This window comes from Sceloporus undulatus, chromosome 4 (genome assembly GCF_019175285.1).
Source record: "Sceloporus undulatus isolate JIND9_A2432 ecotype Alabama chromosome 4, SceUnd_v1.1, whole genome shotgun sequence".
In the NCBI taxonomy this organism is placed as follows: Eukaryota; Metazoa; Chordata; class Lepidosauria; order Squamata; family Phrynosomatidae; genus Sceloporus; species Sceloporus undulatus.
Window position 1 is genome coordinate 195,084,859 of NC_056525.1, and position 16,316 is coordinate 195,101,174.

General features: G+C 44.3%; 2 protein-coding genes across 2 annotated transcripts in view; one reads left to right on the forward strand and one right to left on the reverse strand.

The window, feature by feature from the left end:
* LOC121928467 (ethanolaminephosphotransferase 1-like) overlaps positions 1–8,452 on the reverse strand; it is a 29,924-nt gene extending 21,472 nt beyond the window's left edge. Inside the window, exon 1 of the mRNA XM_042463233.1 lies at positions 8,200–8,452. Coding sequence (XP_042319167.1) covers positions 8,200–8,250 — 51 coding nt within the window. The 5' untranslated portion in view covers positions 8,251–8,452. The remainder of the gene's footprint in view (positions 1–8,199) is intronic.
* Positions 1–16,316, forward strand: part of SPIDR (scaffold protein involved in DNA repair) — a 1,328,422-nt gene that overhangs the window by 1,098,394 nt on the left and 213,712 nt on the right. The gene's annotated exons all lie outside the window — the stretch shown is intronic.

A 16,316-nucleotide genomic window follows, 5' to 3' on the forward strand; every position in this document is an offset into this window, starting at 1 on the left:
TTTGGAATTCAAATGATTTTCAATAGCAGTTGTTTAAGAGCAACTTCTCTCTTGTTCTTGGGTCTTATTTGTGGACTTCCAAGTGTTCACACTGCATGAAGCAGAACACTCACCTAGACATCAGATCTGATCCAGTAGTGTGAGGATAAATAGCATTTAGCATTATCTATATAAAATAATTCATTATAATAATATTAATCATGTTACTATCTAATGTGCTGATCAGGGATTGCTACAAAAGTTTCTCACTATGAGTGAAGAATATTACTGGTACAATTGTGGCCAAGGATCCATCTGCTGAATCTTTCTTGAAGTCAGGAAGTCTCATATAGAAAATAATGTCAAAAACCCATAACAGGAAAGTCTGTCCCAAAGGACGTAAAGAAAATCAATAGTCTATAGTGAGAGTCACTGTTTCAGCTCTTAATTATGCATGAAATGATACTGGAGCAACAACAAAAATGAGATATTTACTTCAAGGACAATACTATAAATAATGTAGGAATAAAGTGATCTCAAGCACAGCAGTAGACAAAAAATATTCTTTCATATCTATTTTGGAAGCAAAATGCACTACATAATTGTCTTTCCAAAATTAAATAAAACCCCTTTTTTTCTTTTTTGTGGTTTTTTGCTACTGTGGTACTTATTTAAAATAAAATCATTTTTGTTTTCAGCTGAAGTCTATTACTTTTTGGATCTTAGTGGAATTAAATATTAACTATGATATACCATTCTTATTACTGCATACCTTGAAAATACTATTTACTAGACATTTTCAGATTTCTACCAAGAACAAACCATATCAGATATGTCATACTGTAAGCCACCCTGGGATTTTCAAAAGCCAGAATAACAATTACTTAAATAATTATATTCCAAAGAGTTCCCATAACTAGGGTTGCCATAAGTCTAGACCTCCAAACCGGGACAAATGTAGGACAAAATTTTCAAATGTAGGGCACATTTTTTAAAAATGGAGGACATGCAGAAAAATTGATGTTTTTAAAAAAAAGTTAATAATACACGTTTATTAGGCATGATCAAAATGGAGGACATGTGGGCATTATTCCTAGACAGATGGCAGAAATGTACTTCCCTTTCTGGCCACCCCCCCCCCATTCCAAACAGCACATTTGGGCATTGAACATGGCTTTACTTAACATGGCCTCTTGCATATTTCAGAGGCTTATTCCATAACCAAACTCTTTGGGTTTCACACTGAATATGTCAAAGTGATTTAACAAGAAGTGGGTTTGCCCTCGGATTCAACTGTACTTTTCAGAAGTGTGTACTTGGTCAAAGGACTTTCCTCTTTCTTTCCTCCCTCCTTCCTTCCTCCCTCCTCCTCCTCCCTTCCTTCTTCCCTCCTTCCTCCCCCTTCCTCCTTCTTTCCTCCCTCCCTCCCTCCTCCTTCCTTCCTTCCTTCCTCCTCCTCCCTTCTCCTCCTCCTCTGCCTCCCAGCCCAGGCAAAAGCAGAGGAGGAGGTGGGTGGCTGCCTTGGCGCGCTCTCCCCCCGCCCGCGCACCAAGGCAGGAGGCTGGCAGCCACCCGCCTCCGCCTCCGCCTCCTCCTCTGCCTCCGCCTCCCGGGCCCAAGGAAGTGCCCAGCGCAGAGGCGCGCCAGGCGGAGGAGGCGGTGGGTGGCTGCCTGCCAGTGCCTGCTGCCTTGGTGCGCACGTGCGCGCGCACACAGGGAGCACCAAGCCAGGCAGGCACCTCTGCCTCCTCCTCCGCTTGGCACAGCCTGCAACGGAGGAGGAGGTGCGCCTCCTGCACATGCCCGCGCAACCCTCCCCCCGCGCACCGCCTCCTCCTTCGCCTCCTCCTTCGCTTCCTCCACATGGCCACACAGCCTGGAATGGAGGAGGAGGAGGAGGTGGGTGGCGCTGCCGAGCGGGGAGGCAGGAAAAGGTGGGTTGGCGCTATGCGGGCCCCGAACCGGGGGCTGGGGGCCAAACCGGACCGGGACCGGGAGGAGGCCCCCAAAAGCGGGTTTGTCACGGGGAGCGCCGGGTTATGGCATCTCTACCCATAACCAGGTTTGCAGGAACACTTTTCATGCCATACCTAACCACTGCGCTGTAATATAGAGGTTTATAAGCACAACTTTGTCATTTCAAACCAAGAATGTGAGGTGATAAAATATGTCTGACTTGAATTCATTCTGAAAACAGGTTTCAAAGGAAATAATGGCCTGTCTATAACAGGCCAATAACAGGATTAATTTAATACAGTTCCATCTAATCTCAGAATGAGAAGCCATTCTTATTTTTGACTCAGTGAATAAGAACCACAAAAATGAAGAAGATGGTCAAATGGAAGCCATGGAAGAGAAAGGGGAACTGGGAAGCAACCATGAAGTTGGGAATTTGAATTTGGATGCACTTTTCATTTCACTAATGGCAAAATTTGATTGGCCCCAAAAGTCAGACTGCACAAATTGGCCTTTATCTAGATAAAATGAATGTACTTTAGGTCTGTACAAATCAGTAAGATTCAAAATAGTTTTTAGCTTCCTGAGATTTAAACATGGCATACTTCCTCTGGATTGGCAGACTATGGTTCCACAGGGCAGTGGTCTGTTGCTCATTCATATGCATCATACTACTCATCAAAAAAGTCAAATTTAGTTTTCTGATAGGTTGAATGTGTTATCCCAAAGTCCAGCCTCTCTTCAACCCTCCTCTTTTTGGATATTGAGTTGATATCAAACAGGATGTTTGAGGCACATAGCTGTGAAGGCACTCCCAGTGAAGGAAAATAGCCACTGGATATAAGAAGGTCCAAGATCATATTTGGGGATCAGGAGGCTCAGGATGGGGGAGCTCACAGCCAAAGACAGACCAATCAAGATCAAAATCTGCATAATCCTTTCACTGATAAGAGTGGTGGTGAGTGACAGAACATGTATATACAAGTGATCAAAAACCCAAACATACTTCCCTCTGGGAATGATACTCCTTTGTCCAAGGACATCTGCACTTTATTGTTTGGCCTTTCACAATTTCCCTTCTCATTCTACTCTCCTGGAAGCTATTCCTTAACCCTGAATTCTTCCCCAGGACAGGATTTGCCTTATAAATATTCCTGCTTAGTCACCAAAAATTCAGTCTTGCTGGCAATTGGATAGACACTGTGCATATCTTGCTTGACTCCTCAGCATTGCTGGCCATAGCACGAGCCCCAGGCAGCTTGCTGAAGCACTTCTCTTCCCGGTATCCCCCGACTAGAGCGCCACATCTGGAATCAGTACAGTATTGCCATCTGCAACTCCTTAAGTCACTATCTGCTACCACCTTTCATTTTTTAAGTTCCTGAATATGAACGAATGAGTGTCTTTGTGTGAATGGCAATTCCCTTTGGTTCATAAATATAACTATTTTTAGAACTTCACTCTGGAATTCAAAATCTCAGAACAGGCTTACACACAGGCTTGATCCCTGCTTTGAGTTGTCTGAGCCCTCTCAGCTGACTTTAAGAGAGCTAATAAAATTCCCCTATTTCACATTAATTCTGGGTGCCCTCCCAGGACCCTTGCATTTTGGCTAACACATGGGACAATATAGTTTCTCCAGTGAAGATTAACTGTCAAGTAAACACCCATACAATTGGACTATGATGAACAGGCCAAGGGAGAGGTTTAGTCTGTAGTCCTAAACACCCATACTAAGGAATAAACCACAGTGAGCTAAGTGGAACTCACTTATGCATAAGAATGCAGTGCACACGGCAAAGGACCATTTCCATCTATGCGCCAGTACCTCTCCTCTCCCTTGATTCAATTCTTGTCTTCTCGTTCCCTGTAAAAATTGCTGCCAGAGCCTTCCAAGGGGGAATGGGTCAGGGAGACTGAGCCTCTTTCCAGTGGAGGCTGGTCCATAACAATAAATGTTGCAATAGATTATGCTGCCCATTGCTAGCACATGCCTGCCTGCCTCCTTACCAGAAGCAGAAAGTTAGAGCTTTCTTTACATGTGTCTCCTTCCTCCTGAACTTCCAACCTCCAACTCTAGGAGAGTGTGTGTCTGTGTGTGTGTAAAGGGAGTGGAGTCAGGGACGTAGCCGGGGTGGGTGGGATCTGGGGGTCCGGACCCCCCCTTCCATTAGAAAAATGAATGGTGTGTGCTGCTGCGCCGCTGCACTCAAGCCCCATTATAATGGTGGCACTTAGTCTGGACCCCCCCCTTCCTAAAATCCTAGCTACGCCCCTGGTGGAGTGAGATTATGGAACTAGCAGCAGGTAGAAACCGTTCTTATTCAAAATGACCATTTTAATGCTCTTCAAACCATAAGAGTGAATGGGTGGGCATGCTGAGGCAGTGTTTGAGTGAATGCTTGCCTACATATCTGCCTTTGTGCAAATGTACATGCAAATCCTTGTTTGCTTGCCTGCACGTACATATATGTATGTGGATATACACAGAATATATGAGGGCTTTCTGCCCCAGTAGTCACAATGACCAGCAGCTTTCACTGTCTGAATGGAAGCCAGGTGGAAAGCCTCTTCCCACTTACCTGAAGAACAGTGTGGGGCAAACAGTCATGGAAAGTGGGATCTAGCTCTATCTTAACCCTTACCAAGCTCAGAACACTCAGGCTACGCTCTTAGTGTCATACATAAGTAACAGAATTGAGCTACCTGAGCCAGTAAGAAAAGGAGGTCATTGGAATTTAAGGCTGGTATGCCAGCCTTAAACTGACACGTAAGGATTCCTCAGTTGCCCCGCAACTGAAATTTTACCATTTCCATCTAAATGATTTACTGACTTTACTGACATGAGAAGGCATTACTCATTGGAAAAGTGCATAATGCTAGGCGAGGTAGAAGACAGTAGAAAGAGAGGAAGAACACATGCTAGGTGGATGGACGCTATTACGGAGGTCACAGGTATGAATTTACAGGACAGGACCAGAGCAGAGCAGTGGAGGACAGGGGGACCTGGAGATGTCTCATCCACAGGGTCACCGTGAGTCAAGATTGACTTGAAGGTGGTTAACAACAGAGGCATTGTGTCTCAATTGGAGACAACTGTTGGTAAATTTCTTCTTGATTCAGCTAAATGCATGAGAAAGCTAAGAAAGGTTGGAGAAAGTGACTCTAGGCAGGGAAAAGGATTACCTGTGAGTGGATAAGATGAAGAGAAAGCTAACAGAATTTACTTTCACTCCCTCTCTTCTATCCAGTTATCTCGTGTGGAGGGATGGATATGGCCAACTGTTGGAGCGCCTAAGCTGCACCTCCATCTGTGCTCAATCTGTGTACTTGTAAATAAATTCAAACTGAGGAAGTGGACTTTAGTCTACGAAAGCTCATGCTGCCAACTTCTTTCTTTCAGTTTGTCTCAAAAGTGCTACAAGATTTCTCTACAAACCGATTCTACAGACTAACACAGCTATATCTTTAAATTCAAACTTACAAAATGTGATGAAGCTCAAGCAACCTCCTTTCAAAGGAAACCAAAGCCAGTGAACCATTGCAGCACAGAAACTCCTCACAAGTTGGAAAAGTGGCATGAGCATAACAACATATTAACTTTTCCAGTAGAGAAAGCAACAGTTTTTTGTTTTTGTTTTTCATTTTAAATGGTGAGTTTTAAATGTGGGTTGTTTTAATATGCATGCATCCTATTTGTTCTTTTAACCTGATGTATGTTTTTAACTGATGTTGTGTATTTCTTGGTCTGTTGTTGTTCCCCACTTCCATCCATGGAGAGTGGCAGATAAGAAATAAATATTATTATTATTATTATTATTATTATTATTAAATTTAAATTTAAATTTAAATTTAAATTTAAAACTTAAACAGATTAAAAAAATGAAGAGGACATTATCCAGTTGCTCCTTCGAAGTGTTTAACCTAAGGGCCCCTGAAACATGCCAATAACAAAGCCTGTGAGCTCATATAAGTCATGGGTTCTGGCTGCCATCTACCTATGAGCCCTTCCTCACAGAAACCTGTAGCAAAAAATATTTTAAAAAACAAGACGTTTAGTCCTGCCAAAAGAAACCTGAGAAATCCTGAGAATCCTGCCTAACCCCTTTTCTAACACTGGCACACACCCTTGACTTTAGTTTTCATCCAATATTTTTTGCCTACTCTAGCCCTGCTGGTGAGAGCCACTGTGGCAGAGTGGTTTGAGTTGCACTATGACTCTGGAGACCAAGGTGCACCTTCCTGCTTGGCTATAGACTCCCTCCTGGTGATCTTGGGCAAGTTACAGTCTCTTAGACTCAGGGGAAGGCAATGGCAAACCCACTCTGAAGAAACTTGCAAAGAAAACCCTATGACAGGGCCTTAGGGATGCCGTAAGTCTTGAAGTCACACACACAGTTGCTGACATTTTCCATGATTTCTACCAAGCACTTTTGCTTTGGCCCAAGAAGCAAAACACACAGACCTGCACTGTAGAGTACAGATGTTAACATACCCACTAAATGTCATATAGCTAGATTTCTGTGGTGCCCACTGGTTCGCTTCAGGGTGACCAGGCGTCCTAACTACAAAGGAGGGCAAGGCACCACAAAACGTAGGGCATTCAAGAAAAAAGGAGGGCATTGCCCAATAAAAGCCAAAAACACCAATATAATGTATATATTCCAAGACAAATGTTTCGGCCTCAATCTGCAAGTGCTGCATCTTTTAAGGGAAGGACAGACCCCCTTAAAGTGCCAGGATGTTTGGACTTCAAGTCGCAGAAGCCCCATCCACCAAGGCCAATCACCATGGATGATGGGACTCAAAGTCCAAAACATCTGGAGAGTCCAACAGTCCCTCAAATTCTGTAACTAGAATAGTTGGGCAAGATACTGATAGGGATTCAGAAGCACAATTTCTTGGCCAAAAGACAAAGAGCTGAGAAGAGGTGGATTGGAGCAACAAACAGGCAACCTGTCCAAACTCCCATGGCACTCTCTCTAGAGTTTAGCAGCCTATTTGCAAAGGCCAGGAACTCTTGCACCGTCCATGTAGTTGCTCTCTTTCTTGGAAAAGAGAAATACACATCAGTCATTTCCCTTCACTACTAGCAGAGACCTACAAACAGTGCAAAGAACCAACTGATTCCAAAGTAAAAAGGTGATGGGTGGCAAGGGGAGGAGGAAGTTTGCATCAACATTGCTGAAATAATCCAGTTTGAGACCACTTTAACTGCCTTGGTTCCATGCTATGGAATCTGAGATCTGCAGTTGGTTGTGGAGTGGAGCTTTCTTAGGCTGCAGCTGCACCTCAGAAATCATCCAAGTTGGCCCCACTTTAACTGCCATGGCTCAATGTTACATAATTCTGGGATCTGTAGTTTGCTGGTGGCACCAGAGTGCAGCTTTCTCAGGCTGTACCTGCACTGCAGAAATAATCAGGTTTGACATTATTTTAACTGGTGCCACAGCCAACTACCATTTCCAGCTCCAAAACACACTGCAGAAATAATCCAGTTTGAGACCGCCTTAACTGCCCTGGCTCAATGCTAAGGAATCCTGGGAACTGTAGTTTTGTGAGACATTTAGCCTTCTCTGCCAGAGAGCTCTGGTGCCACAACAAACTACAATTGCCGGGATTCCCTGGCACTCAGCCAGAGCAGTTAAAGCGGTCTCAAAGTGGATTATTTCTGCAGGTGTCTGGGACCCCAGATCCCACAGCATGGAGCCAAGGCAGTTCAAGGGGTCTCAACCCGGATTATTTCAGCAGAGTATTTTCGACCCCAGATTCCCTAGCAGTGAGCTGAGGAAGTTAAAACGGTCTCAAAACGGATTACCTGTGCAGTGTGTTTGGGACCTCAGAGGCCCCGGCAGGGAGCCAAGGCAGCTCAAGCGCTCTCAAAGCGGAATATTGGCAGTGCGGATGCAGCCGAAGTTTGGATTCTTTTCCCGAAAGACAGCGCAGGAGCCCTTCTGGTTCCTCCAGGGAGGGAGGCCAATAAGGGGGGGCAGTTTGTTTGGGGCTCCAGATCCCCTCCCCCTGAGGAGGAGGAGGAAGTCCCAGCAGCCCCAAAGTGGATGAGCCCCCTCCTCCCCAATCTGCACCCCTCCCTGGCTGTAGAGGAGCTTGTGAAGGGGGCTCAAGTTTCCAAACTCACAGCCCAGAAAAGCAAACAGAGCAGCCAGGGAGGGAGGGAGGCAGGGAGGGAGAAAGCCATGGCTTTGGCTACCACCCCCCTCTTTGTTGCTTTCCCCCAAAGGAAAGGGGAGATGGGCTTATTACCTTATAATGACGGAAGCCCTCCAACTGCTGGGGCGTCACATAGGGCCACATGGCGGGGCCTCCGCCTGCTCTTCCTCCTCCTCCGCCAGGCTCTGGGGTGATCCAAGGCAGGAAGAGGGCCAGCCGCAAGGAGCCCCAGATCCCGCCTGGGCCAGAAGCAGCAGCAGGAGCCTCACTCCCCGGGAGACTGGGCTGCTTTGGTGCCCAGCAGCAGCCACTGCCAGGGCGCCGTCTGATCTAGGCGTTCCCCCGCCCCTCACGTGCTGCAAGCCCTGCTGCCTTGCCTTCTCAGTCTCTGGGGGAGTTTCTCTTTCTCTAGAGAGAGAGCTTGTGGTGGCAAAATCCCAAAAAGCATCTAGAGTTAGCTGTGTTGGACATACAGCAAATCCAACAACATCCAAACAATGATTTGTTGTTGTTGTTGTTGTTGTTGTTGTTGTTGTTGTTGTTGTTGTTGTTATCCACCATCGAGTTGATCTCGACCCATGGCGAACCTGTAGATGAGACATCTCCAAGACTCCCTGTGTCCCACTGCTCTGCTCAGGTTCTGCAAATTCATACTCATGACCTCCTTAATAGAGTCCAGCCATCTAGCAGGTGACTTTCCTCTCCTTCTGCTTCCCTCTATCTTTCCTAGCATTCGTGTTTTTTCCAGTGAGTTGTGCCTCCTCATGATGTGGCCAAAGTACAACAGCCTCACTTTAGTCATCTTGGCTTCCAGAGAGATTTCTGGTTTGATCTGCTCTAGGACCCATTTGTTTGACTTCTTGGCTGTTCATGGTAACCTCAGGACTCTTCTCCAGCACCAATCTCAAATGAATTAATTCTGTTCCTATCCGCTTTCTTAACTGTCTAGCTCTCACATCCATATATGGTAACAGGGAATACAATGGCTTGTATGATTCTGACTTTCATGCCTAGTTGTATGTCTTTACATTTTAGGATGTTTTCTAGTTCTCTCATAGCTGCCCTCCCCATTCTTAGTCTTCTTATGATTTCTTGACTGCAGTCCCCCTCTGATCCATATTTGATCCCAGGTATGAAAATTCTTTTTCTAGTTCTACTTCCCCATTTTCTAGATTAAAACAACGATACCTTTGATAATTTGATGCCTTGATAGTGATACCTTTGATAAACAATGATACCTGAAAATGCAGGCCTGTGATTAACATTTTCCATTTTTTTTCCTCCTGTTTGCCTGACGAAGAACCCAGTGTGACTTTGAAAGCTTGCAGCATGTAATTGTGCATTTTGGTTGGTCCATTAAAGGTGTCATTGTTTAGATGTGATTAGATTTGCTATATGGCCAACATAGCTACCCCTAGATATTTTTTGGATTGCAAGATATCGCATTTTAGCCATCAGAGGGGAATCCTAAACACAGAGCCACTGCGCTGGGACCTTGCCATCTGAGACTTCTGCCTCCAACAAAAGTAAAGCATTTTTTCTAATACTGACTGATTGGCCTGTTTTACCTCTACACCACTTAAAGTTTTCCTGATGCCAAACATGACTTCTTGAGAAATTCAGTGTTCTCTACCTACATAGGAGCCTGTGGCTTCACAAAGGAAGGAGACATGTTGGATTCCTAGGAAACATCTTCTTTTAATTGCAAATGGACATTAAATTTCCGTGACTTTGAAAATCTACCAGTGACCACATGGCCAAAAGGGAAAGGTGCCAGCCTGCAGAGAGCCCTCCCTACCATCTGAACCAAGACCAGAAACAGAAAATGCAGGCCTATGATGACTAACATCTTCATTTTTTCCCTTCTGTTTGCCTGAGGAAGAAGCCAGTGTGACTTTGAAAGCTTGCAACATGTAATTGTGGATTTTGGTTGGCCCACTAAAGGTATACTTGTTTGAATGTTATTGAATCTAATCCCAGGATTCCCTCGCACTAAGCCATGGCAGTTAAAGAGGTCTCAAACTGGATAATTTCTGCAATGTGTTTTGGACCTTAGTCTCAAAAGTGCTACAAAATCTCTCTGCACATTGATTCTACCGACTAACACAGTTTATATTTTGAATTCTACCATTCAGTAATGGGATTGTGGTTTGTTTGTTTTTTCCCCTAAAGAATTTCAGGAGGAAAAAGTCACTCTGTGCTTTATGGCCCAAATCACACTGCAGAAATAATCCAGTTTGACACCACTTTAACTGCCATGGAATTCTGGGAACTGTAGTTTGTCATGGCACCAGGACAGGCATATTGCAAAGATACCTTGGTTAATGGGAATATTTTTCCCCCTAAAGAATTTAAAAGTTGAGAGAAATTCAGCCTTTGCTTTATGATCCAAAACACCCGGAAGACATATTCCAGTCTGAGAGCACTTTAACTGCTCTGGCTCAGTGCTAGGGAATCCTGGGATTGTGGCACCAGAGCTCTCTGACAGAGAAGGCTACATGTCTCCCAAAACTACAGTTCCCATAACTCCCTAGCATTGAAGTTAAAGCAGTCTCAAACTGGATTGTTTCTGTAATGTGTTTTGGACCTATGTAATCGTTGTTGTGTGCCTTCAGGTTGTTTCCAACTTATGGCAACCCTACCTATTGGGGTTTTCTTGGCACATTTCTTCAGAGCAGGTTTGCTATTGCCATCCTCTGAGGCTGAGAGAGTGTGACATGCCCAGGGTCCCCCAGTGGGTTTACATGGCCAAGTGAGGATTTGAACCCTGGTCTCCACAATCATAGTCCAGCACTCAAATCAGTACACCATCCTGGCTGTGCTTTACAGATTATAGCAAAACCTTTGATTGCATAGATCATGAAAAACTCTGGATTGCTCTTAAATAAATAGGCATACTACAACATTTTATTGCTCTGATGTGTAACTTGTACTCAGGACAAAGGGCCTTTGTCAGGCCAGAATACTGAGAAACAGAATACTATCCCATTGACAAGGAGGCCAGGCAAGGCTGCATTTTATTACTCTGTCTGATTAACTTGTACTCTGACTGCATCATGCGTGAAGTTGGATTTGACTCAGATGAAGTTGTGAAAATTTTGTTGTTGCTGTTGTGTACCTCCAAGTCATTTTTTACTTAGGGCCACCCTAAGGTTAACCTATTATAGGGTTTTCTTGGCAAGTTTCATCAGAGGGGTTGCCATTGTCATCCTCTGAGGCTGAGAGAGTACGACTTGCCTAAATTCACCCAGTGATTTTTATGCTCAAGCAGATCTCCAGAGTCGTAGTCCAATCCTCAAACCATTATACCACATTGGCTCTCTTGCGAATGTAAGAGGAAGCAATATCAACAATTTAAAATATGCAGATAGCACCATACTACTAGCAGAAAATAATCAAGACTTGGAACAGATATTCAAGTCAAGGAATATGGTGCAAAATCAGGGTTACAGATTAACATTAACAGAATAAAAATAATGCCCACAGATTATTTACATTACTTTAGACAATGAAAACATTGAAGTAATTAAAATGTTCTTTACCTTAGCTCAGTCATAAACCAGAATGGAGACTATAAGCCAGAAGCCAGAAGAAGATAGGGTCCAAAACTCATTGCAGAAATCATCCAGTTTGAGACTGCTTTAACTGCCCTGGCTCCTTGCTAGGGAATCCTGGGAATTGTAGTTTATTGTGCCACCAGTGCTCTCTGACAGAGAAGGCTACATGTAAACTACAGCTCTCAGGATTCCCTGACATTGAGCCAGGGCAGTTAAAGAGGTCTCACACTGGATCATTTCTGCAGTGTGTTTTGGACCAACATAAACTGAGGGGATGTGCAGACCAGCAGAAAAATCTGAGTTGGGGGCAGAGTCAGGGTCTGGCGACCATATGATGCATGCCCCGACTGCGTGCCACACCACGTGGCACTTGGCATCACGGCGCTCTGCATGACGCAGCACCGAAGGAGTGCCATAAAGCCACAGCTATCATGCCCTTGGCAGGGCGCAAAAAAAGTCATAGCACCATGGCTCCTTTTTTGCGCCCTGCAAAGGCTAGGTCAGGCCCACAGAGTGTGGTTGCTGTGGCCCTGATCTGCGTAAAAGGGGCCTCTGGAGACACAGACTCTTAGTGACATTAAGTTAACTGAGCTGAATAACAATTCAGATCAGTTCACTAACTGGGCTGTGCTTTCTTTCCCTTGACACATTCAAATGAATGCTGGAGAGACATGTAGCTGAATCTCAATCCCTCACACACACAGCATGCTATTATGCAACTGTAAACCTTTACTGTGTGGGCGAAGTTTATTGCTGCAGTTGCAGCCCACTATCATCGCCTGAGGAATTTTATTTTGTTATCTATTATTTTCAAGTATTCCTAGGTAACTGTGTTGCTGTTATGAAATAACAATAGTAACATGGCCACACTAGTAACAGCTACTGTTCTTACAAAGCCAAGTAAACATCAAAACTGAAAAAGATTTCCTCTATCTTAACTGCTCTTTTTTACCCTTCCTTCAACCACTTAAGTGTCAAATTCTGTCTCAGTAAATGAGCCCAAGTTCTATAATTAATTGATTTTTTTTTCTACCTACTCATCCGCAAGAATGATCCTAAGCAGCTGTGCCTAACAGGATATATTTTTCAGTCCCACAAGTTGGAGAAAAACAACCCAATAGCTGCAACTGAGTGGAGAAGAAAGGGATGTACAGTCAGTCCTCTGTATCTGTAGATTCTGCATCCACAGATTCAACTATCCACAGCTTGAAAATATTAAAAAGAAAATTTCTAAAAAGCAAGTTGAGGGCAGCACTTATTCAGCCTTAATCAATAGTTTCCTTGCTCCATTCTGAGAAGTTTTTCTATTTCCTCTCATTTCCTTTTTGTTCTACCTTGCTCAGTCAAATAAGAATAAATGAGTATTCTCTATTCATCTTTAAAATCTGTAAAAATCAAAGTTTAGAATCTTATTTCAAGCCTTCCAGATTGCTATTTAATTACTCTCCTTCAGAAAATTACAAGGAAATCAATAATCTAAGTATATAAATGTATCTATTCAGAATTGGCCACATTGTTGTGGTGTTTCCTCTTGGGTAAGGAGGTATGGAGAGAGCCTAGCACAGGAAAAATAACTAGTTATGCTTGAGACATCATAACTGAGGTACCAAAGAGGGTGGGTGGAGGTTGTTCTCTGACCCATTTGACATAGGGTTACCAGTTCCAGATCATTCCAGGCCCTAAGGGTTTTGGCCTAAAATCTGAGATCCAGGGATGGACCCTGATGATATCCTTAAGAGTTACACATTAAATGCCAACCACAGTTGGTCACAACTTCCATTCAAACACGCATACATACACATAGGACATGTTTTCTCTGTTGGAAATTAAGACAGAAATTAAGAAGTTGTTCCCAGATCAAGGTGAAATTAGGGGATTATTATTACTCACCTTCTTAGGAAGAAAGGAATCTAGCCTACATCCTTCTAACCAAAAGGTGGATGCAGAGGAGACCGGAAGGTGAGCCCTGGCACCACAATGACTAGGAAGGAAGGAGAAAGCTGAGTACACACTTAAACTCCCCTGAAACTTTATCACATGGGGGAAATTGGAAGGTCAATGCAGTGTGATCCTGGATGCAATCATGGGGTTTCACTTTGTTGTGCGAGAGGTTATCACACATAATCGAAGTCAGTGGTAGGTCAATTTGATCCCAATCCAGGGTCAACTGAGAGATGTGTAAATTCAGAATAATGCAGAATTTACAAATCCTGTTCCATTCCAAAGTAGTGTCCAATTCGAATTTGGCAGGTATGGAACGCATGTCTTGGTTGCCCTTGGATTGCCTTCCAGTCAGACTACAATTCCCAAGCTCCTTTGCTGGCTGCAATTTTTTCTCTCCTCTCAGAGTTCTGGAGCTGTTTTGAGGATGAAACATACACACACTGCCTCCCTCCCTCCTCCACGCAGCCCTTTCTGTCTCTTTACCTTTACAAAACTCATCCTCTCCAACTGGAGGGCAGGGATTGGCTCTCTCTTTCTCTCTCACAACCCTGTCACAGGGTTTTCTTAGCAGGTTTATTCAGATGGGATTTGCCATTGCCATTTTCTGAGGAGGCTGAGAGAGTGTGACTTGCACTAGGTCACCCAGAGGGATTTGATCCCTGCCTTCTAGAGGCAAGGATCAAATCCCTCTGGGTGACCTAGTACAAGTCCCCCAATGCTCAAACCAAGTACAGGGTTCCTTTGGACTGATTTTGAATTGGTGAATTGCCTAAATAACGAAATAAAGAATAATGAATGAACAAATAATGTGAATTGCCTAAATAACATGAAATAAAGGGTAATGAATGAACAAATAATGTGAAACAAGGCAAAACCACAGGAACCGGAAGCAAGCCCCACAGGAAGTGTAAAAAGGTCACAATCCGATTCTGCCCTCACTGCACATGTGCAGGGATGCTAATTCGAACTCTATGGAAGGTACATACTCATATGATAATTTCTTTTGCATTTGCACTACTTTGGCTTTGGAATGGGCACTGTGTTCTTCTGTGGTGTGATAACCATCCATGTATTTGTGTTCATTTCCAAATTGGCCCTACTTTCTTTTCTTTCAAAACTGAGACTCATTCCTCCCATGTGATAATGTTCCTGGAGAGCCTTGGCATGACAAAATATTTATTTATTTTGTGTGACACCTTTTTTCCAGGAGGGACCCAAGGCAGCTCACAGGTAAAACATTTTAAAAATCTCAATAAAATTGAAAAGAATTAAAATCATCTGCAACAATATAAAATCACATAAAAATAAACAAAAGTTAAAAGCACAATTAAAACCTACTGCTCTATAAAAACCACCCTGATATCAATTACAATTGGCCCTCTGTTTTTGCAGGGATCCATTCTGGACCCCCTTCCCCCAACGAAAATGGAGGCTTGTGCATATTCAAGCCCCATAGGTTTCAATAGGGCACGTGCCCACAAGCAAGCACAGGGTGTGCCCCGCAGGGATGTGCCCCATTGAAAATAATGGAAGTCACCCCTCTGTGAGTATTCAAGTTCACGGATCCCGGATCTGCAAGTTAAGAGGGGCGACTGTATGTATCAAATGCTGGCTTAAATAAAAATGTTTTGGCTTTGCTGACAAAAAGCAAGCAAGAAGGAGAGTCAGCCTAGCTTTCTAGGGAAGGGCATTCCAGAGGGTTGGAGCAGCCACCGAGAAGGCTCTCTCTCATGTCCTCACCAAAAGAGCCTGGGATGGTGGTGGGACTGAGAGAAAGCCTTTTCCTGAAGATCTTAGGGCTCTGGCTGGTTCATGGGGGAGATATGGGCGGGATACAAACCGCCGCTTTGTGGCGGTCCCCCGTCGGCGCTGTTTGCTCCGCGCGGGAGCCGCAGCAGCCAAACCGCGCGGCTCCCGCGTGGAGCAAAAAAGAAGCTCCATTTCGGAGCTTCTTTTTGCGGCGCCACCATGACGTCGCGAGGTGCCTGGCGCGGACTCGCGACGTCATAGGCGCCATGACACGTCTGGACGCTGTGCGTCCAGTACGTAAAGATGGCGGCGCCCATGTAGAAGGGGCGCTGCCATCTTGTACGTATAGAATACGTACTAGGGTTAGGGGGGTGCGGAAGCACCGCCCCTTCCTAACCCTAATACGTATCCTATACGTACTAAATGGCGGTGTGTATCCCGCCACGGTTTCTCAAATTGTCTGGACCTAAGCTGTATAGGGCTTTATAAGTCTTTGAATTGTGCCAGGAAATGAACTGCTAGCCAGCTTTTTCAAAACCAGGGAATTATATGCGGCCTGGAACTAGCCCTGGTCAAGATTCTAGCTGCAGCATTTTGCACCCGTGGAAGTTTCTGAACAGTTTCCAAAGGCAGCCCCACCCAATAAATTAATTAAGCCTTACAACTTGCAACAAGCCTCTGCTCTGTTAGCTGAGTTTGAGATTTTCACACGGCCCTATCCTCTTGCCTAGAGTTGGGCTCACCAAAACTGGAGAATTTGCACCCTCCTTTCTTACCTGGAGATGACACACAAAAACTGGAAAGTCAGCCAGGCTCTGAAATCTGGCAATCCTAGTTGGAACACCTTCGTATTATAGCCTTTTTTCAACAACTGACACACTTTGTGCCGGAATAATATCCATATTTGCCATGTTGCTTTCCATTTCAATTGTTTGGTCCCATATTACATGCTTAGATGTC